Raw genomic sequence first — 23,342 nt, forward strand, 5'->3', positions numbered from 1 at the left:
TGGAATAGAATGGTACAGATTGACGTTTTATATAATATAAGTCGCATCGAAATCAAGAAAAAAAAAATAAAAAAAAAAAAACCAAAAATATAAAAAAAAAAAAAAAAAAAAAAAAAAAAACGTTGCTACATAACTTTGATGGTAATGACATGTCCGCTGGCAGTTAGATTTGCCGGCTGATTTGGTGCAGCAGGCAGTTTGTTTGAATGGCTATGAAAATGCAGTTAAGGTACATAATCTAACAATTCAAATTGGAATTATGTATCTGTGTCTCTGTAAATGCTATCAAGTTTGTCTTATATTCGTGAAGAAATAGTCCACTCAAAGTTTGCGACATTGAATTTACACATAGGCACCTCGAAATATAGGTAGGCAGATAAAGATATGACTCCCTTATGAAAAACATTGGATGGGAAGCAGCCATAAAAATGAAGGAAAAATTGTCTAAACATCACACAAATCAACAATTTCAAAAGAAGAAAGATGTACTTGAGAATTGAGATTAGATATTGCAAACTCCATGCAAACCAAACTTTTTAATAAGGCATTTTTGTCCTTTTACGAATGGATGATTTCCGTTTAATATACCCACAAAAGGGATCAACATGCCACTTTTCGACTGAAGTATTGCATAGTTGCAACGAGGAGACGAGAAATCATTTAGCAAAAAAACAAACAGGATTTTTTAACAAAATGAACATAGCTTGCAAAGTGCGAACTTAGATGCATTACTTTTCGAACACACCATATTGAATAATTTTTTGTGTCCTTGGGACAGACACAAGTTGCTCAAGGGACACGTGTTAAAATGTAGCGCCTCTCCAGATGTTTAAGACTTCTAAAACACAAACGCACTTTAACGCCAAAAATATAAACATATAGAATATTGCAGGTAAATATCTACAAAATGTTTTATGCATTTACCTAACACTGTTCCTTTTAAACCCTTAAGGAATCAAGATTTCTCATAAACTGCTAAGATTTCATTAGTCTTAGGTGTTTTATTGTCCCTCACGTGTATACATAATTACGCAGAAGGTGATTGTAAAATAATTAATTTTCTGTTCTACCATGGGAAAAGTGTTACTTTTACAAAGATTTCAATTTATTGTATAATTGATTCACTTGCCTTTCAGATAATTAAACTATTTGACACAATTGCTTTGTTTCATTCTGATTTGCAAAGTTATTCTTTTCAGGTAATCAAGCATTGTTTGCCTTGACTAGGAATGACTTTTTTAACGTAACAAATTATTTTATTCAGTAAAGTGAATACAGAGCAATACATCTAAATAGAAAGGTTTCCAACAATAAAATAAACAAATGCGAAGGAACATATTTACTTGACAAAATGGATATGACCTGCATATTACATAGAAGAACCAAACACTGCCTTATTCTGGTATGACATTTTGTTTTTGTCATGTTCTGGTTGTTCACTTACCTTTCAGTAGGTATAGAAATAAAGATCAATAGAATTACACATTTACTAATCCTACCTGTTCTACATTATAAAAGTGCTTCTGTTGTGACATTTTGATACAAACAAAACTGTATTCTCCGCACTATAACATACTTACTGGTATTTCATTTTATTATCAGCTTGTTAAAAGTTATTTTTTTTACCATAAATAGCTAATAAAATCATATAAAGCAGGTTTTAAAGGGCAAATCAAACATATATGAATAAATCCTAACAGCTTTTGTAGTGCAAAAAGTTATGATATTGTGTCTTAAAAGGCCTTTTCATTTTCTACTCGATTGTGTAAGTGCAAGGGAAGTAAACAAATAGATATTTCTGCTTATAAGTACTGGCTATTGGCAAGAGTTATTCTTCTTTGCGGATCACAACTTTAAATTAAATATTAAAACTTCTGTTATTGATAGTAACAAAACTATCATAAATTTCAAATTTGTAAAAGCAATTTTGACTATTTCAAGGACTAAGAAATCAATTTGTAGACTTTATTTAATGTATTTCTATTTTTGAAAATTTAGGGTCTATCTCTAAGTCCTTTGTCCATTTGTTCATCCATTTGTCTTGAAAAAAGCTCTAAATTTTTTTACCCCAAGGAAGAAGACTTGTTAATGTATGTTAAAATTCTGTCACGGCAGTTCAAGTTTAAAGATAAAGTATGTTTTGGCTTTTCAACCCTTAAATTTATTTCAATGACAATCAAACTATATTCACAGCAAAAGTTTGAGCTATTTCTATTTAAGTTCAAAGCTGTTCAGTGACATTAAAGGACATATAGACTGCATTTGTTATATTTCATGCCGATTCAACACATTGATATTTGTAAATTATTAGACATAATTATCTTATTACAAATATTTAATATATATGGCATGTTTATCATGAAACATTAGTCATGCCAGCTCAAAGTCAAATATTGCTTATATGGCAAGGTCAAAGGAAGAGTTTCTGTAATTACATACAGAATGTTCCTTGTCTTATACTGGAGGCACACAATACGACAATAATTGTCATACAAACTAACATTTTTGTCCTTTTCGTTGGATTCATCGTCTGAATGATATATTAGAAAACTGGATGATTCTTATATTTTATAACTATTTGATAATCTAATGTGACTTCTCAGTGATTGGCACTTGTGTAGTGCTTTCATAAACCCGCTTATGGTTGTAAAGGCCAAAAGATAGAATAAATTCTGATTTTTAAGAACAATACTTCAACAAGAGTACTCAAACATTATATTGAAAATGTATTTACAAGTAATCTGATGTGACTGAAGATCAATCTTTTTCACCAATTTGGTGAAAACAAAAGTATATAATGAATGCAAAGTCACTATTCAAAAAACCGTTCTAGCAAAACTGTCTCCTTGCACTGAACTCCCGGTACAACAAATGAAACTTTTTCCGATGAAAGGAAATTACTATCTAAATCCACCTTTTCATGAATTTATGTCTTATTTTGCAAGAAACTCGTATGTTATATTTTAAAGGTCCATACTGATTTGTGCTGATCTGCATTTAATCTAAATACTTTCTCAAAATTTCTCCTAGACACTTCTTCACTAAAGAAATTACAACAGAATTCTAAATGTTTTAAATCCAAGTCTAGACCGAATTTGAAAGACAAGAATGTGATAAATTGATTGAGCTTTGCTAAATAGAGACATATATCCGCACATTTCATATACTTACACCCAGACCTAAAGGATTATGATGTCATACTTAATATGGAAATATTTCTTTTAGCATTAATCATAAATTGGTCTTTTATTAGGTCCTCAGTGGAATAAACATGCGTTTATCAGAACAGAACAGAACAGAACATACATTTTATTTGAATTAAGCATATACAGCTCATCTTCATATACAACAATATATACATGCATGAATACGAAAAAATGGTAATACCTAGTATAATAAACATATACTAGTAAATTTGTGAGAGTGCAATACATCACATGTAACAAAATCTATATAACTATATACATGATAGCTAATACATGAAAACTAGGATGGTAAGAAATATTACCCGGCATTCAATGCATTCGATCTCATTTTGAAGGCTTTATTACAATACACAGCTAATTTGATTAACACTGACTTCCTTTCTGAATTAAGCAATTCTATGAATTTATACACGCTAGGGTGTCTTACAAAATAATTAGATATATACTGTTTTCTTATTGTATCATACAAAGAGCAAATCAATATAAAGTGGTATTCATCTTCGATGTCATTTTTGTTACAGATACAACATTTTCGTTCACTTCTATCAATATTATTGTGTCTTCCTGTTTCTATAGATAAATTATGTGACGATAATCTGAGTTTAGCCAATGTGTTTCTTAATTTCATACTATCTACAATTTTTAGGTATCCAGACCTGCTAAATTCTGTCTTAATATGTTTATACAAATGTAACGAAGAGCAAAGACTTACACTGGAGTTCCAGTGTGTGATATATATATCTCTTAAACGATTATGTAGCACTGGTATAAATACATTTAAGTTTATAGATTCTGGATACATCCATACCTCGTTAAATCCCGCACTTTGCAAAAGTGATTTTACTTTGGACAACCAATTTACAGCATTTGGTTTAGAATCTATCTCCAATCTCTGGCTTTTAACAATGTAATCTAGTATACAATTACTGCTTTTATTTTGGTATAACTTTATGAAATATTTAATAATTCTTACTTGTCTTGAAATATATAGTGGAAATCTGCCCACTTCAGAGTACAATGATAAGGTATTTGTCGACATTTTCACATTAAGTAACCATTTACAATACTTTCTTTGTACGATTTCTAAATTGTCCGCCTGTATACTACCCCATATCTCACAACCATAATTAAGAATTGATAGAACATATGCATCAATAAATTGAACATGATATCAATTGGGACTTGCTTCCCTTTGGTTACATTTAACAATGAGCTCATTGCCCGCAGTGCTTTACCTTTCAATGTGTTTGTCGCAGGCATGAATGATCCACCACTAGACATAACAATACCTAAATAGTTGAAAGTTTTGACAACCTCTATATCAGATCCCGCATAGGTCCAATTATAACTTTTATTCAAAACTCCACCTTTTCTAAATACAACAATTTTAGTCTTGTCTACATTTACAGTTAGGTTCCATTTTGTACAATATGTTTCTAAGCTATCTAAGGAGTTTTTGTAAACCTTGCGCAGAATCGGAACAAATAACTGCGTCATCTGCAAACAATAATAAGTAAATCGAAATTTGATCTAATGTTATACCATCATATAAATTTTCTTGCAATGCATTTTCTAAATCATTCAAAACACAGACTGAACATAAGTGGAGAAGTAATCTCCTTGAAACAGACCAATTTCACTACTGAAAAATTCTGACAACGTATTTACATGTTTCACAAACAATTTAACCTCTTCATACATTGAATAAATCACTGAAAACAATTTACCATCAATTCCACACTTTATTAATTTATACCACAGACAGCTTCTGTCAATTAGGTCGTATGCCTTTTTAAAGTCGATTAAACAGCAAAAAAGTTTCTTCTTATCGTTTATAAATTTTTCAATCAAAGAATTTAATATAAAAATAGCATCTACAGTACTATAATCTGTTTTAAACCCAAACTGGGCATCCGTAATCTTATCATTTTCCATAGACCATTTCTTAAGTCTTTCATTTATAATTACAGTGAAAAACTTCGCAAAACAACTTGTTATTGTAATGCCCCTATAGTTATTTGGATCTGAGGAATCACCCTTTTTATGTAATGGAATAATGAACCCCGACGACCAACATCTCGGAAAGGTTCTACTATCAAGAATGTAATTAAATAGCAGTTGCAAAGGATTTACAATATCATTTATATTTGCTTTAAAATATTCATATAAAATATTATCAGCCGAACAAGCTTTATTACTACCCAGACATTTAGATGCCCGCACAATCTCTTCAATAGATATAGGCCTATCAAGTTCTTCAAATGATGCACTGTTGCTTTCCGAAGCTAAAAATGTTTTAACAAAGTCATCACACTCAACATTTGTTTCACGTTGGTCGTGGTCGGAGGAGAGACCTTTAAAATGCTCGTAAAAAGAGTCAACTGTTATTTGCTCGCCTCGGTTTGCAAAAGATTTCTGTTTAAATGTCTTCCAGAATTCACGCGGCGATTTATGTTTCATTGTATTTAGGGATTGGGCAAATGATTTATTAAAATTGTTTTTACATTGACGGCAGTAATATTTATAGTCTTTTTTCTTCATATACACGTTCATTCTTGTTTCATCATTTGGCGTAATATTATATTCATACACTGCTTTTTTATACAATTCATGCTTCACTTTGCATACTTCGTTATACCATTTTTGCCTATTTTTATCTGTATAGGCAAAATACACATCCTTTCCTTTCGAGCATTTCTCAAAATACTTCTTTCCTTTACTATGTAAAAACTCTGTAAATTTATTTACTAGTACATCGGGTATTTCTGCCTGAGAAATATCATCCAGCAAGCTGTTTTCTAAGTCACTTATACCGTCTTTGACATCATCTATAAAAGCATTTTTATATTCACTATTCCACTTATAGAATATGTGCTTTTCGGAAGATGTATATGGCAAATCAGTATTAATACACAGAGAGAACGAGATCGGTGCATGATTCGAAAAGATATTAAAATCATTGACATCAATCAATTAATTTATCAATGTTTCTGACTGATTAGTGTTAACTTTTTGTCATCTCCCGCGTGTATGGTTGTGCATCATTACGTGAGGACGGATCAATACAAATATTGTTGCCTTAGGTGATTTTAACTTTGAATTTGTTTCTCATTTTCTCTTATCTGTGATCACTTAATTAAGTTAAGTTTGCATATATCTACGTCTACAACGTTTTTTCGACATTTTGTAAATATATTTCCCCGAGTTTATTCTCTAAAGGCAATTTGTAGAACATGGCTAAACTTTATTTTATAACATCACAGCTATATCTGAAAATATAACTTTGAGAAATATGCGATCTCACCTTTATTCATTACTTACGCGCAATGTACTTGAATCCAGAATAGCACATGCAGCTGACAATTAGTGAGTTTACTTCAGATCATAGTCACAAACATGCAGTTAATAGTCCTTGCGTTAAAATAAATACAATGTAATTCAATTTAGAAAAATAGTTGCATTAGCTTTACTGCGTAAACATTGTATCAGAGTACGTGGTACCTTATCACCGTACACAAGGACAGTCACTGGCAGATATATGAAAATCGACCACTGTGTAAAATTGTGGCGCCGTTATGTGCCGTATAGCAGCCGCATTATATACCAGTATGTGGACTCAGCGTTGCACGTTAAAGTCCATTTAGTTGTATCCGTATGATAAAATTGCCCTTAAGCTTAAGCTGGTGTCAAGGGACCAGAGGGTGTTGCATATATCACAGACTAATTCAAATCGAATCTGCCATTTTGATTTGCAGGTTGCATCTCATGCGTCCAACGGATCTTCCTTATATATTAATCCACTTCAAGGTAAGACAATTGCATTTCGAAGTAATGTTTTCGGAGATATTCTTCTTTGTCGATTTCACCCGAAGGTACGTAATAACATTACATGTACAAATCGGAAACATTTAAACACAGAATTTGCCTTGTGTACATACATGTATTTAGCAGTAATATTCTGACTAATTTTGTATACCAAATATACCTAACTGAATGGTTAAAAATAAATACATGTCCTGCTTTGGAAAGGATACGTTTTTGATTTCTTTTTTTTTGGAACTTATATATGAAGTTTATATACTGATACTGATGATAAACCCGAACAGAAAATGAAGTTTTTTAACTGTAACTTTTTTATTTCTGCAAATTGTAATTAATGGTCGGTATCAAAATAAAGCATAACATTTGCTTAAAACTTTACATAATTATTAATTTATATTTAGTAAGCAAACCTACACGAAATGAGGCCCTGAAAGGGGTTTGTAAAATGGGGACTGTATGAACGTTGGCTGATGATAAATTCGACCACTTTGTCATTTACAAAATTTTCTTCGTATTATTATATTGAAACTTTCCCCAAAAAGCTGCAACATTCATTCCCGATCAAGTAATGAAAAGTGACCCAATATCAGGCCTTCATGTTTCGACAGTGAGCATGCGCAAAAAACACCCTCTTCCCCAGTAATATTGAATAAATATTTTTTATACAAATAAATGTAAGTCATGTATTTATACAGAATATTTACCAATTTTGTTTTTGTTTACATCAGTTGGTGTTGTAAGTGGAAACTATTAGATGGTGTGTTCAATTTTATAAATAAGCGATTGCAATCGAATTTTTTCCAAGGTGGTCGACTTTATCATCTGTCCGGGTTTATCATCAGTACCGGTATGGTCGAAGGAGTAGTAATAACAACTAAGCTGACTTGATGGGAATTCCTAAATTTGGCATTGTATCAAACGTACGCTACGTGTTGGACTGTAGTAAATTTGTGTCCGAACATTCTCATCATTCTAATATTTTCCCTAACAGATCAATGTGTATCATTCTGTAAATCTAACTTTAGCCCTTAATTATATGTATGCGATCTAAATCGGTTCTGTAGTCTTATATGAAATATATGCAGAATAACAATAGAGGCTGTTTTGTAGCTACTATATCAGTTATAGTAAATGGAATTTTATGATTTCGAGGTTAACTTGTGTGCATGTTAAGCAATTCATTTTCGACAAATTTACTGTTTTAAGAAAACACAATTATGTGAAAACCCCGAAAATATCTTGCTGAATACTTTTTACTTGAAACGTTCCACATGCAGGTCCTGAAAACCTCTTTATAATAAGTAATTCATGAGACTTTTTCCCGTAGTTAAATATATCCTTGCAAGCAACTGGTTGACCACCTCGGACATTATATTAAAAGTAACAAATACTGTTATTGTTAAAGTACATTCTGTGACTGAAGATATTAAGAAGAACAAATTAAAAACACCCATGCTTTTCATCATCATGAGTTAAATAAAATTTTCTATCCAACATTTTATGCGAAATTTAGGGCACCATCACGGGGTATTATAAATTTTACTTTACTTGGTCGGCCACGAAATAGAATAACATATCGTTCACCAAAACAACGCCCTCTAAGTTTTGTATAACAATTACAAAAACATATTTACGTACCGTTTTATATACCTGTTTCGTATCACGAATGTGAAACCGCCAATCAGAAGGTGGGATTAATAGAACATTCGGTTAATGTCTTCACCAATTTAAATTTATTAGTTAATAAAAGTATCGGCTGCAGTCTTTAATATTTTCGTCGACCTCTCTAATAGTATCTATGTACAATTCTTAAGAGCTTTACTGTGCACCAATGGGGACCTCCGTGGCTAAGAGGTTAAGAGCGCTGACTTCGAATCACTTGTCCGTCACCAATGAAGCTTGATAACCCATGCCTGAGACAATGCATTGAAGTCCTCCAGTTCCGAAAGCTTGAAAAATCGCCATGTGGCCTAAATTGTGTCGTTTTTTTCACTCTAAACCGAAACAATAAGTACAGTACACCACCAAGAAACTGTTGAAAGTAAGCGATTCAAGCTTGTACAAAAGAATGAGCAATGCCAATACAGTATAATTTCAGTGATACTGCTGTCCAGTATAATGATTTATATATGATACATACACAAGTTTATGGTAAAAACTCTTTTAAGTTATACCAACTGTTCTTGCTCTATCACTTTATAATTTTTGCTCTTGAATAACTCAGAATATTTATGCACGATGTCGTTCTATGTCTTACAGAATATTTAAGAAAATCATTTCATGGGTACTAATCAAACTAGCTAAGGGATCAGCTGAAAAGAAAATAATTTATTTTTACCAATGGCAATCTTACCTTGAAGGTCATCCAACATTATAGCCTCGTCTTTATTAGCGTCAAGCTTTTCGAAAGCTTGATCTATTACGTCAATTCTGCACTGTTTCATCGGTGGGCGGAGTTTATGCATAAACTCACAAAAGTCTATCCCGCCACTCTTATTCAAATCTAAAGCATTAAAGAGGGTGTGAAGATAATTTTCAGATATCAATACCCCTAGTCTCTGAAGTGCTATTTTTAGTTCTTCAAATACAATTCTTTTGGAGTAGTCAATGTCCATTGCCCTGAAAATCACACTCAGTCCTTTAATTCCATTGCAGCCTATCAGAAGACACTGTTCTCGTAAGACTTCTATAAGACTGTCAGCCGTTTCATCCATTTTCTCAAAACTTTGAATACAAAAATAATCACTGTTTTAATTGGAGGTACAATATACAAAGTAGTTCCATATTACAACAAAGTAACAAGTCTATAAATGTAAAATTATATTTGGTAGTTCTTTCATTTTGCGTCACATATATGCATAACGCAGAATGTATTATTTATTCCGCAAGAAAAGTTTAGACGAATAGTATTGTATTTGCACTTTATCAAACAGACGGAGCATTTCCAGACGATACGTCTCACGTGCATTCTCCGACTATGGAGGAGAATGCAATTTAAACCAAGTAAAAGTAGTCACGTTACACTAGTATATCGTCAGTATAGGGAAATCAGCTAATCAACTGAAAGGGCTTGTTTACAACTATTGGAAATTTTATTTGGTTTCAATACATAAATATATATCCATGTTATAAATCTATATCCGTCAAGGGTGTAATGTGCACATTCCTTTCGTTTCCAGTGTCATACAATCTGAATAGCTGTCTGTAAATCTTTTAGTCAAAGGTATGTATGTACGTTTAGGGTCAAGTTTACTTAAAGAGATTATTAAAGGTTTTATAAATCACCACCGCCCATTGTTAACATTTGTTTAGAAAGTTATTAATATGTATTTTTATACACACCTATTTCTTCTTTGAGGGGCCTCCGTGGCCGAGTGGTTAAGGTCGTTGACTTCAAATCACTTGCCCCTCATCGATGTGGTTTCTAGCCCCACTCGGGGCGTTGAATTCTTCATGAGAGAAAGCCATCCAACTGGCTTACGGAAGGACGGTGGTTCTACACGGGTGCACGCTCGTGATGAAAAAATGTAAGGAGGGTTACCTGGGGTCTTCCTCCACCATTAAAGCTGGAAAGTCACCATATGTCCTATCATGTGTCGGTGCGACGTTAAATCCAACAACAACAATGAGCCATTGATACTGTGCCGCTTTTTTGACAAAGCCCGTAGTGTAGTTAGATGTTAACGCAATTGTGGTCTGGTGATTAGAATGGCCGAGAAGCAGATTCTTTTGTTAAATACAACATAATAATTCAACTTATTTAAAAAACAAAATGTTAACAAATGGAAAGGAAATATAATGTCAAATGTTCAAGTGAAATGATAGGCAAACAACCAATGAATCGCTAAAAGATTTGTCGATCTTATTCTGTTGTTCATTAAATAATTTCTGTTTTCAAAGCTGATTTAATAAAGATCCTTGTTTGCTAGCGACAACATGTTAGGCACAACATGTAATACACTGTAACCTACAAAGAATGCAAAGGTCTGAAAATAGACCCATTTTTATCACTTCTTTCAACCCCTTTTCAGCATTTTAAGGGAACACACACTGCTTTCCCCTCGCCAATTATAAGGACACCGCAATGCATCTGGAATGACGCATTAATTTTGCAATTTCCAGATTTGATATCATTCAAAAGATCTCCAAGTGATGGTAGTGTATTCTTTTTGACTGTTTAATATAAACTTAATAATGTCAATTTATGGCACAAAAAGTGTTTTCTGTGTAAAAATCTTGCTAATAACATTTTCTTTGAACTTTTCAATTAATACATTACATATTAAGGTGTTGTTTATTTTACGTTTTCCAAGATAAACTAGTGGTTTAAAAACGACCCATTCAGAAGAAAAAAGTAAAACAAAACATTTCAAGGGAAAACTTTAGTACGGAAAAGATGATTCAACACCATAATAACCTAAGCATTCTTGCAAACAGACCGTTTAAAAGTATAAAGCAGTCAACTGTCCTTTTTACACCATTTGCATTTTTCTCCTCTGCACTTACAATTGTCGCTGAAATATTTTGAAATACTTTGCTGATCAAAATCAGTACCCACAAAAGAAGTAATTATCGAATTTCATCGATTTTGCAGTTACAGATAAACTCACTAAAATCTGACTATAGTTAATTTAAAGAATGCAGAAGAGTTTCTGTTCAGTATATATTCTCTCATCAAATAGTTAAAAGCAGTTTTGATATTTTTGTTGCACTGGAAAATACATTATATCGCTATGCAATATTATATAAATATTGCATTCCTTAGAGGGTGATATGAAAAATATTCACCGCGAGGAATATGAATATCAACCGAGGCGTTAGCCGAGGTTGATATACATATTTCGAGGGGTGAATATTTTTCATATCACCCTCTAAGGAATGCAATATTTATTTTATTATACCGAATTCACAGTGGGTCTGAACAATCATTGAAAAAAATATTTAACGTGTTCTATGATTTATTGAAATAATCAATAAAAAAATGAACATTAAAGACAATAGAAAATCAGTCTATCAGTGTATCTCAATGTAGTTTGTACAGTACATTTAGTTCTGAAATAATCACAGTCTTAAGTCACATGTACCAGTCACTGATTTGTATTTCCATAAAAATGGAAATGTACATTTGAATTGTTCATTGTTGGATTTATTGAATACTGAACGTTTCTCAATAATTGATCTACACCTTCTGCAGCAAAATAGTTTGTATTTGCAGACACTGTTTGGTTGAGAACACCAACTGGTACTGACATTCTGCTTGTGTCCTGACTACGACTACCTGAATAACTGACTTTATTTTGTTCTTTAAAATTATTTTCCTTATTTTCACTTGTTACTTTCACAAATACATTATCATCCCTAAACACTTCAAGAAGTTCTTCTTCTTATATTTCTGGGAATTGATTTGGCTTTTCCGAGGAGTTTGATGACAGAGCTGCACTTAAAGTGGATGAAATTTCACACTTTTTCCCCTCAGTGAGTCGGTTGGAGTAACTGCGAATTGATGATTCCGATTTATGTCCAGATGTTCTCATTATATGCCTTGCCTCAATTCCAGCAGCATCCATAGCAGTGATAGATGTAGCTCTAATACTATGGTTAGTGTATATTTTTGACAAATTTCCTAGTTTGGATATTTGGACCATGTAGTTAGACAAATGGTTTTTTCCAACTGGTGCTTTACAGTACCAAATTATTGAGGAAGTTTCAAAAGATTCAGATGGCCTTTGCCACAGAGCATCAAGAGCAGGATGAAGTTTTTTGATATATTTCTTAAACGAGGCCACTGGACACATTAGATCGTCCGGCCGTGCATACATTCTACCCTCTCCAATTGTGTCATCCGGTGTAGCTTTTGATCTACAAATAAATATTAAATAGTAAAAGTGATTTATTTTCACAAATCCGTGCCTATTAAAATGCTTTTTTGAAAATAAAATCCAATCGTGCATCATCGGGCATTTCAGTATTCTCCGGTAAATACGGAAAAAAAAACACAACAACAAAAGTCGTCATGATCGGCCTGTCATGATATCAAAGAAATTTAATTTTAAAAATTTAATTTTAAAAATTTAATTAATAAAAAAAAACAAAAAAAAAAAAAAAAAAAAAAAACACATTGCTCTAAATATTAATTGAAACTTACCCATGATTTTTATCTGCCTCGTCTATATTTTGGTATACGTATTCAAGGCCAGTAGCATCGGATGCAACAGCAAATGTTGATTTTGTCATGGATCGAAGGTTTTCCCTACCTCGTTGGCAAAGGAAATACATGAGATCAAACCAAACTTTGTATTGCAGTCCACATGGTGTGTCCACATTGAACACAACAGAATGTTTGTCGTACAAGAGTTTCAAGTCCTCACTAGATATAGGGGGTTTGTGTTCCACAGATCCAAGTCCACACTTTTTTAAGTTATTCGCTTTAGCTTTAAATATTTGCTGGCAACTGCTGAATTCTTTGTCTTTACTTATATCAATTGAACACTTTTCCTTCAGGTGTTTAGATATTCCGTATTTGTATGAGTTCAGAGTCGAAGTTTTCACATTTTCCCCTGATCGATTTCGAACTGAAGCAAACAAAATTCCGGAGTTCCGTGTTTAATTCCTCTTTTGAAAAGTCCTCGAAATTGCTTCTCTCTCCCAAATATTCACGGAATAAAGCAACACTACGCTTCACGAGGCGCTTTGTATTATTTGAGTCCTTTTGGTCAAGTAAAGACTGCAGGTCTTCTTCATTTATTGCGGCAGATTTGCTACAAGACATGTCTTTCTTTTCTTTCTGTCAAAGTTTCTCTATTTTGACACATTAATCTCGTCTGTTGTTAGACAAACGCTTTACAGCTAATATCAATAAGCGTCTAGTCAACATTGATCATCAAAGTATGTAACTCAATGTGAAAGAAATACCGACAATATCATATCAACCAACGGATGATATGAAAAAAAAAATCACATGCGCAGAAAATTAAAATAGTTTTCTGCGCATGAGATATGAAATTACTGGTAAATATGAAATATTTTCAAAGTTATACCAATGGGAAATTTGCACTGGACAATTATATGAGGTATAATAAAACATAATGTTGAAGCAGTCAAAACTATTTGAACAAAACTGTATTGGACAATTTAAGTATAAATTAAAACGCAGTTTTATCTGCTATAAAATATTGAAACGGGCTCAGAGATTTTCAATTACATTAAATCGTTAGGAATTTCGGTAAATCGTTCTTTTTGGGAATTTTTTAAAATGAAAAAGTAACATTTCAACAAATCTAGATAAATACGTTTGTATAAAAATGTAACGATTGAAAATGCGGAATTATGTGTGAATGAGACATTGTCAGCATGATGGGATACTTCGGCATTTAATGAAATTAGCTGATGACAAAAAGTAAACATCTGCAATTTTAATAAGTGCATTGCTCCGCAAATATACTGAATAATCAATTTGCACATCTGTCTTTCCATTTCATTTCCAGGCGAAAAAGAGTTTTATTTATTTATAGTTTGCATGATATAGATTGGTATTTTACATTTTAAATTATATTATGAGAACATTTAAAATGCATAAAACCGTAAGTGACGCGGTCCCTTGTGGCGTTTTATGTTATGCTCACCACATTTATCACATAAATCACTAGAATATTATTGCCAATATGGTTTTGATGGAATAAATTAAAAACAAATGACAAAAAAGAATACTACCTGAATTTCTAGCTATCCAAACTATCCCAATATTCCATACATAACACAGTGTATGAGAGCATACAGGACAATAATGTCACTTTGAAAATCTCACGGGAGTTGCATGTTCAACCAACTATGATGGAACAATGCTTGTTAGTATGATAACTTCTGTTAATTATGCATTAATAAATGTGCTACATGGTATTTTTTTTGGTTTCTTTATTGTTATTTTGTATTTTGTTGCGGATATTTGATTGTGTTCATGCTATCTTAGTGGCCGTGTTAAAGTAAATACTTTGTAGAACGAGGTCGGAAATCTGTTAAACTGTTACTGAGAATAATGAAACACGATACGAAAAATGTAGATGTTTTAACATATGAATATATAAAAACCGAATGGAATGTTTAAACATATCAGTTGTCAGTTCTTTGAAGTTGTCCTAAAAAGCATATAATGATTCATATTTGATTAAATGTGTACTTCTTATACTCGGTTGAAAGTTGATTGTAAACAGTGTCCGACAAATATATTTCTGCATAGTCTGACACATTGTTATAACATATTCTAAATGCGATGTTCAAGCATTTTCATGTTTCACGTATACATTTCCCTATATATAAAATTTACGCATCGCAGCGGTCAAAGTATTACATCATGTTGATACAACTCTAAAATAGCCGTAATGTTTGAAATCGGTTATAAAATAGGTTAAATGGTTTTGCTTCTTTTCAGCAAAGTAATATGTGTAATATCCTGAATACTGGTTTCGTTATGTAGTCTTCTTTTCAGTATAATAAATAACATTTGGGAATAATAACATCTATTCGGAATTCTTGAAAAACAATGTCATCTTTAGATTTTGCAAGTACATTCTAACAAATATAAATTCGTTAGACTGATTCTTGATATTTCGCGTCGGTCTCAATTTTCAAGAAAATAAATAGTACGTACTTATGCTAATATTTCTTAGCAAAGAGTTATGGATAACATGTTTTATTCAATTACAACAGACAACAACGTAACAATATGGGTTAACAACTAAATATTATTTTGGGTAAAGAAAGTTTTGAGTATTCTTATATTATTAATCAAATTAAAGTCATATTTGTCATGACACGACAGAGTTATTTTCGTGCGTTCCGTCGCTTATCCAGTTCTCCCTTGCAAGTTTCGTGTAAATACTTGTGGTAGTTAGTTATTAAGCAAATCAGAGTTTTGACTTAGTAAAAAGTAGAAGAGGTATACATAATCTCGTAATGGTAACTTATTATCGTATTTTGCTTGCAATGGAAGGAAAAAACTTAATTCAATAGTACAAGATTTCGTACTTTCTGACAAATGTCAGGAAAATCGTATACTACATTATTCATGGCTATTTATTACAAGAAATCATTAATGAGATTTCACATTTCATTCTACTAATACTTTTACATATTGTGCTTCAACAGGTCAAGCCCTTTTATATAATGTAAGGTTTCATTAAACATATATTGATGGATGTTGTATATGACATTGTGTTTCAGAAATGGTAAAAATAGGGGAGTGTACATGTATTTCGAAATCTAGCTTATTTCATTGATTAATTATGAACTAATATATCACGAACAGTGATTCCTTGTTGAATAAAATCTTTTTTTTTTTTGGAGTTCAGGGGCGAAGAAATTATATCACGTGGACGAAGTAATATGCATTTGATATACTAACAACAAGGACTTTTCATGACATCAATATAATTTGTTTTCTTTTTAAAATAATTAAAAATAAAAACCTTTACTATTTTAAACTATATTTTACGTTTGCCCGGCGTGACACATTTCTGTTCATCATGTTTATGTTAATTTAGTTTAATCATATTTAAATGCATATTCTCATTTCAACAATTATACATAACATTCAAAATAATAAATCATATATTGACACGAAAAACAGCAAATGGGTTGGACTTTAAGTTATGCCAACATTATAAGCAGTCCTCCCAACTTCGTCAATATCATGTAGATTAAACCGATGAAGGAATCTACATTCAAGAGAAAGAAGATAGATCAAAGAACAAAAAGGAGAGAAAAAAACACAACAAAAACCTAAAAAAGCAACAGTTGTTAAGAGCGATGGATGAAAGGGAGAAAATATTGTTCTGTACTGCTCTGTTCTAAACCATAGTACGACTGTCCGACCTCAACCACTCGACTTCAAATGCGTTTTCTCTTGAGTAGGAGGACTAACAGGGGACATAGGAAACAAGTGAATATTACGTGGTTTTAAGTCGACCTGTTTTCTATATGTATGTTTGTTCTTCATTAGATATGGTTTGATTTTCTGTGTCAGTTAAGTTAGCTTCACCACAAAGAAGTCACAAGTTTTCAGAATTAGTGGACGGAAATTGCGAGAGTTACGAAACAGCTGAAGCATTTCATCATTGAATCTGTTGCATTTGAAAAAGAAGTGCTCTGCATCTTCTATTCTGTTGCCGTACTGGCAGTTGGGATCTTCTCTTAATTGAATGGGAAAAGGTCATTATTTAAATTGCTACACATATTTCTAATTTTGGCATCATGAATTGTTAAACCTCTATTGCCGTGTAAGAATAAATTTGGTACTTCATGTAGTTTAAACACTTTTTTTATTAGATTCTATTTAAATGACGACAGAGTTCGTGAATATTATTCTCAAGTTCGTTCCATAGCGCAATAGATGATGGAATAATAGATCTGGAGTATATTTCTGTGCATCTAGACAGAGTGACGAAATTTGTATCGTTTCTTAAATTATACGGGGTAGTCTCTTCCAACTGAACTGGAGAATAGATCATATAACATTTCAGGCAATTAACCGTGTTTAATTGTAAATTAATGTCATTTTTTTGTATTTTTTGCGATTAGAAAGTGACACCGAGACGATTTCTTTTAATAACCTTTCAGTTGATACGGAAGGCATGAGACCTGTAACTAGTCTAGCTGCTTCATATTGAATTTTACCCGGCGAATCTTTTACGTATTGTGTCCCAAACAAAAGACGCATATTCTATTAATAGGGGTTTTAAATAAGATAAATGAATCTGACAAATGTATTACGTTTAAGTTTGTATTTTAATTGACACATTGATTCAAGGACTTTAGACGCAGATGTACATGCCATTTACCAGCTTGATTGAGAGTTATTCGTAGATGTTTATGCTAAACAACGAAATGAAGGGAGTATTTTCAAAGGTAAGAGAGGGTTATCTTGTATTAGATAATGAAAAAAAAAACAACAACAAAAAAGCAATAAAAAAAACATCACTTCGTTTTGTGTGACTTAAAATTAACTTAACTTAACAAGCCATTGTTTGGACAATGAAGATTTTTTCTAGATACTGCAAGAGGACTTTCATCCGCAAATAATCGAGTTGTACTTATTACGGACTCGGCATCATTCACGTAAATAAAAATAATAAGGACCGAGCACTGACCCTTGAGGAACACCGGCATTTACACTTTTTATGTTGAGTGTTATTGTCCGACGAAAACTCTTTGCGAACGGACTTTTAAGTAGTTGTTCATCCAATCTAGAATATTACCCAAAAATACCATAATTATATTCAAAGTATGAATGATAAACCCTTATGCCAAACCCTGTCAAATGCTTTAGAGATATCACATGCAAGCTTGCAGGTTGATTACCATCAAATGATTCACATATTTGGTTATGAATATGAATTTATAGATATAATTGAATGACCAGGAAGAAAACCTGACAGATGTTTGATGTTTATATATTATATTGTTAGAGTAGGAATGATTATATTAAATATTCTTGAATAAAATTCTTTCTCTAACTTTGCTAACATAGCTGATTAAGGATATGGATCTATAATTAGATCGCAATGATTTTTCATTTTGGCATGGCATTTGCTATTTTCCTAAACAAGGATACCTTTTCTTCTCATAGAGAGCGATTTAATAAGATTTTTAATCGTAAGAGGAGACAGTTTCAGATGTTTCTCTAAGCATTTAATGACTTATTTCATCTCGTCTATCGCTTTATTTATAAACAGATTAGATAAAACGTCTGTTACTTCTTGTTCTGTAATAATTACTTTGTTCAAAAATGTTTCTAATTTTAAGTTAAAATCTGGAATACCAGTCTGCGAATCATCAAGTGTCAAGATAGAAACAAAATAATCATTTAAACATTCGCTTTTATTTTACCAGCATGAGCTAACTTCAATCATAGAACATTCTTAGGTGTTAAAATTGTTCCTTTGAACGTTTTTTTCATGTTTTTTTTTATATTTTTTTTTATTTCTAACTTCTTGTAATTTGTCCATTCCGAAAGTTTGCGTTTTAGGCGGTTGCGTTGTCTCAAGATTCTACGAATTTCGGAATTGTACCACGGGTTATCATTCAGGCGCATAGTAACAACAGTTGAAGGAACACATGAATCAATGAGTTGAATATATTTTTCGTGGAAAAGTTTAGCTGCATAATCAACCGATCCAGTATATAAAAATGATCAGTTTGTCGATAGTATCAAATTATTTAAAGCCTAATAATAGCTGTGAATGTAGTTCCGCACTTTTCGTTTGTAACACGTCGGTGATATAAAATCACTTTTGACGTATGCAAATGTTCCGTAATAATCACTTATTTCACGGGGCGTATACAAATTTCCAGAGTATCATGAGAGTGAAATGAGATATAATTGCTAGAAAAAGCTATCGGATCTAATAATGTGCTTGAATTATTTGTTACTAGGGTTGGCTCTTTTATTAAATTGATCATTGTTTAAAGCAAGGATGTCTTGATCTGTTCAGCTGGTCTTCATTGATATCAACAAGGAGGATGATATTACTAGTAATTTCAGACGCCTGCTCAATAAATATGTCTAATCTGTCCCAAATTTCAGCCTTAAGATTCGGTGCTCGATATGTTGTACAGAAAAGGAAATACTTCATTTCATCGTGAACTTGGATGCTCAGAGATTCTGGTAGTATATTTTCAAGTACAAATATTCGTTTTGGTTTAAGATGCGAGTTACAGTGGCGAAACATCCTTTTGGAATATAATTATCTAATCCTTCAAGCGGTATGCTTTCACAAGACATCTCTGAGGAAGATGTGTTTCGGTAAAAGTAATGATGTCGAAATCTAAAAAAATATTTTTGATATATTCCAATTTGTTTCTTATACTCTGAATATGTTATAAGCAATTGTCTGCTTTATTATCAGGCCCAGGATTATGTCCTACGTCGCCAGCTAACACAGGTAATGTTTTATTCTGACAAACTGAGTAAGAAAGGTCAGTTTGATTATATTTGCTTTTGCTATTACATGACATATTACGTGCATAGTAAGACGTAAAGGTAGAGTAATGAACGCGAAGGTACGCAGCACAAGCAAAGCGTAAATTCGAAAAAAATATTACAATTGTATGAAAAATTATCCATAATATTGCGTGATTGCAGAAATAATAGAATATTTTCGCCTACAGATTGCCGCTCTCCATAAACTTAATTCGTCACTCATTAGGATATAGTGTCGCAAAAGTGTGGAAAATGAGCGAACATCGGTTACAAAAGGAATGTAATCAAATACAGAAAAATCGCTCGAGAGGGTGTGCAAAAATGACAGAGGGACGGCGAACATACAAAACAGATAAGGCTACAAAACATGTTTTTTTTTGAAAACGACTAGAAGGAAAAGAAAAATCCGAAAAAGCGTAAGGATTTAGTATCATCCGTAAGATACTATTCTATGTTAATAAGTTATTAGCAAGATCATATGACGTACCAATAATGTGGTATTACAGCATAATAGTTGATACTGTAAACTTAAGATATAAAAATGTTTAATCTATATCATGTTTTTGTTATTATAGATGCATGGAAATTTACATAGGCCATGATTAAATGATTATATTGGACATAACTTGTTTGTGTTTATGATACTCTTAGAAGTATACTTAGTACGTCACCTTTTTGAAACAATAAGCAATTAGTATTATTACTGCTATCGAAATACGCTTTCAAGTTTTTGCAGGATCCAAATGTTGCAGACGGACAGACTGACTGATAGATGGACGGATGGCAGACTTATAGTCTTCTTCGGTTTTCAAAGTCATCCGTACTTTGATGGAAAGTGTGTTGTGATTTAAACTCACACTTCTTTTCCTCATTGAGACGAACTGAGATGCTAGAAATGGAACAATCGGTTTATTTAATTATTGATTCTGCAGCTCCAAAGCAGATTAGCGCATCTTCAAATACAACATTCGTTAATGGCAGATAACAAAAGAGAAAAACTTGTTGTTTATTTACTTGATTAGCTGCTTTCATTGGTTTGTTAGCAGCTGTCTTCGGTGCCTTTTTTGAATATGATTTTGATATATTGCAAATGATATAAATCAGGCACAAATATTGTTCTTCGAATCATATTCAATTAGTATGTTCTATGACAGTGTTTTAATGAGTACATCTCAGTGTTTTCAGAACCAGTTAAAGTCTCACATCATTTAATTTTATTTAGGCATCAACAGTTGGCAGCATAACTATTGATTTCGACAGATACTCGTATATTCTTCAGTAAACATAAAATATGCGCCTATAAGGAAATTAATGTGTATTTTTGGCCAGCAAAATTCTCCACTATTAAGGTATATCTGTATTTTACAGGATTCAATGTTATGCTACGTGTAATATTAAAGCTGCAATTTAGCTCAATTCCCGTATATGCTCATAGAAAAGTGTTCCATTATCTTGAGCCAGGCCCTCGTCAAGAATATTTTGTCTAATTGTCTTTCATAAAGTTTTGTATTAACATCATTTGAAGTGAAAATGCCGGTACGTAAGATCTGTTTATATCTTTTGATTGCATAGTTATAACATTTGTTCAATACCCTGAAATTATAATTTATTCAGATGTACTTCGATGGACTCAAAGAGTTGTTTATATTCAAAATTACAGATAACGCACCTAAATCAATCAGCTTCCACAATGCTATGTTAATAATTTTTTTTTCCTGTTTTCTTTCGAAAAGGAAGCTGGTTATCATGAGATAATTGAACAAATGCAAATGGGCACGAAGGGACAATTCAGGTAAACAATAGTACCAGCCTCACTTCAATCATAGTACAAAATGTCCTTTGAATTAATCATCCCACTCTTGGACTCAGTGTTGTTGTTACTTCCCGTCCCTTAAGACCATGAATTGCATTCCAATCTGCAGCATAACTGCACCCCGCTTAAACTTATGTTAGGGAGTGTGAGAGGTGCTGTACATTGCATTTCCTCTCATGAACTGTCACCATCCGACCAGGTCTGTCGTTATTTCGCTTGGTTGCGTTCTCTGGATCCAAAAGATCGTCTAACAGATTGTATTAACTATCACAACGCGTCCTGTTTCGGAAGCAAGGTGTCTTTGCGTAATAGGTCTCAGTGATGTTGTATTCTCTGTTCCTCTGAAATCCATTCAGTGTACCTGGAAATTTCGGGAGAGAGGTGGGCAGGTTTGGGGCAGATGTTGCACATAAAAATAGTTCTCATGAAACTGAATCCAAAGGTTCCCCGTACAGATTGTATTGAGTGTATATGCTACATATTCTATAAATTAACATAACTTTTCTCAATTAAATGAAAAGGTAATGTTTTCAAGCAGTTATTATTAAAATTTAGTTATAACTATTTCATGACATGTTACCTCTAGAAACTAATGTTTTACCTATCATCCAACAATACCGGTATTTCAAGCCCGCCCGCTTAGCTCAGTAGGGAGAGCGTTGGTCTACGCATCGCGGGGCCGCGAGTTCGATCCCCGGGCGGGGCGTATGTTCTCCGTGACGATTTGATCAATGACATTGTGACTGAAATCATTCGTCCTCTACCTCTGATAATTCATGTGGGGAAGTTGGCAGTTACTTGCGGAGAACAGGTTTGTACTGGTACAGAATCCAGGAACACTGGTTAGGTTAACTGCCCGCCGTTACATGACTGAAATACTGTTGAAAAACGGCGTTAAACCCAAAACAAACAAACAAACCAACAATGTTTCTTATTTCAAGTGTAACTTACTGGTTTTGCTCTTGACGGCTTTTAAAAGCAAATGTACATGTATCAATATTTCTTTAACTACTTTGCAAATATAGAGGTTGCACATTTACTGTTACTAGGATAGTGTATCTTATAGTCTAAATGAAACAAGGCAATATTACAATGAACCAGTTATCCAGAGAAACACGTCTTACTTTCCTATCAATTAACACTTAATATCGACGTCAAATAACACTTTTATGCATAAAAATAATGTTTGTTGAAAATTAGGTCTTGAAAATAATCATACGATGAAGAATTCAGTTTGTTAAAATGCTGATTGAATTTGCAAGTCTGAAAGCATACAGATAAACTAATTGAAATCGGACTACCGATAACTGCAAACAAGTACGCGGAGTAAAACCTGCTGGTTATTTTCTCAAATCAAAATGTAAATATTTATTTTCACCAGAAAGAATATTTGATCGTTATGCGTGTTTCGTAATGCAAAAACATTTAGGATATTTGAAAAAGAATTTTGTTTGAATTTATCTTACTACAAATATTCAAAATACAATACTAGGAAATTAAAGCAAATTTTTACTTTCAAGAAAATTAG

General features: G+C 32.6%; 1 protein-coding gene and 1 pseudogene across 1 annotated transcript in view; both read right to left on the minus strand.

Moving 5' to 3' along the window:
• LOC128550893 (calcyphosin-like protein) overlaps window positions 1–9,995 on the minus strand; it is a 30,621-nt gene extending 20,626 nt beyond the window's left edge. The window contains exon 1 of the mRNA XM_053530900.1: window positions 9,382–9,995. Within this exon, the coding sequence (XP_053386875.1) occupies window positions 9,382–9,742 (361 nt within the window). The 5' untranslated portion in view covers window positions 9,743–9,995. The remainder of the gene's footprint in view (window positions 1–9,381) is intronic.
• A 2,061-nt stretch (window positions 9,996–12,056) lies between these two features.
• On the minus strand, window positions 12,057–13,839 carry LOC128548391 (uncharacterized; annotated as a pseudogene).
• Window positions 13,840–23,342: the final 9,503 nt, after the last annotated feature.

Source organism: Mercenaria mercenaria, chromosome 2, assembly GCF_021730395.1.
Source record: "Mercenaria mercenaria strain notata chromosome 2, MADL_Memer_1, whole genome shotgun sequence".
In the NCBI taxonomy this organism is placed as follows: Eukaryota; Metazoa; Mollusca; class Bivalvia; order Venerida; family Veneridae; genus Mercenaria; species Mercenaria mercenaria.